General features: G+C 32.8%; 1 protein-coding gene across 1 annotated transcript in view; it reads right to left on the bottom strand.

Annotated features, from left to right (window-relative positions):
* LOC105459423 overlaps positions 1–14 on the bottom strand; it is a gene marked incomplete at its 3' end in the record, with an annotated part of 7,163 nt that extends 7,149 nt beyond the window's left edge. The window contains exon 1 of the mRNA XM_011705424.1: positions 8–14. Within this exon, the coding sequence (XP_011703726.1) occupies positions 8–14 (7 nt within the window). The remainder of the gene's footprint in view (positions 1–7) is intronic.
* Between the last annotated feature and the right edge of the window lie 1,236 nt (positions 15–1,250).

Below are 1,250 nucleotides of genomic sequence, written 5' to 3'. Positions count from 1 at the left end.
CTTTTACACAACATGTCGGCATTTTCTTCTTTATATAAGTTTAAAAGAATAGCTCGAATATTTGTATTTGTATCACGACACCACGTGGGCTATATTGTTGTAAAATGGCGGAAATTAAGGCCAGCGCGTTGCTATGCGTAAACTCGTCTTAGTTACGAGCACACCATGTCTACTTGCATCATGCTTTGACTTTGACAGCTGGATAGAACGCTCTTTATAAAAATTAATAAAGTTCCTCTTTACTACAATATCTCTGAGTTCATTACGCGAGTGCGGGAGTGCGCGAGAGTCTTTAGTGCGTGTCGCGAGTACCGCTTTGCGACGAGCGTAACAATATACAATATTTAATTCTGGAAGGAGATCTAAAAAACCAAAGCTTTATCACTTTTAAGCGATGAATAATAATGGAATAATTTTCATAAAGTTTTCACTTCAGTTTTCACTTATAAAACATTTTTTCATTTGTGCACGTAATTATTTTTATGCGCAGACAATTAATTACAAGCAATCATCATGCAATTAATATTCCACTGAATAGAATACGAAAATATATCAATAAAAGAACATGAATAATAAATAATGGTTCTGTGAGTTTTGTACAATCTCATACGTGCGAAAAATCGACGGATATTCCAGAATAAAATACTTTAAAACATTAACTCTATTTTCTAGCCCATCCATTTCAAGGCAATGGATCTGCGAGGTTTTACATTTATTCGTAATATTTTTTTCACAGATCCATTACCTTAAATTAAAAGAATAAAGGATAATTCGTCACTCACCAAGCCGCGACGCGCAACGGCGGAGTTGTAACTGCGTTATAAACATTAATCTGTAAAATACAAATATAAAATTTGAACTACTCTAACGCCGAAAATCATTAATATTTTAAAAAATAACTGTTGCGCGATTTGAATTTATATATTCTTTCCTATTTTTTATTTGTTAAATAACGTAAATATATAACCATTTCTAAAAAAAAATCTTTTTTTACAAGCATAAACTTTTTTAAATAAAATTTAAAATTTTTAAAATTTTAGAAATAAATATTTAATTTATACATAAATAATCCAAATAATGTATATGTTACGGGCAAAGTCCGCAGGGTGTGCAAAGTCAGCATTGCCCGGGTCGTATCAACATTGCCCAACGCGAGTGGGCAAAACTGCAAAAATGATTTTATTAGCGGACATGGCCCAGTTTTGTGTGGGCAAAGTGAATACTACCAGAAAGGATCCGAGAGCGGACAT

Source organism: Wasmannia auropunctata, unplaced genomic scaffold (genome assembly GCF_000956235.1).
Source record: "Wasmannia auropunctata unplaced genomic scaffold, wasmannia.A_1.0 LD334193.1, whole genome shotgun sequence".
Taxonomy (NCBI): Eukaryota; Metazoa; Arthropoda; class Insecta; order Hymenoptera; family Formicidae; genus Wasmannia; species Wasmannia auropunctata.
Note: the sequence above shows the minus strand (reverse complement) of the source record. Positions and strands in the feature narration are given on the sequence as shown.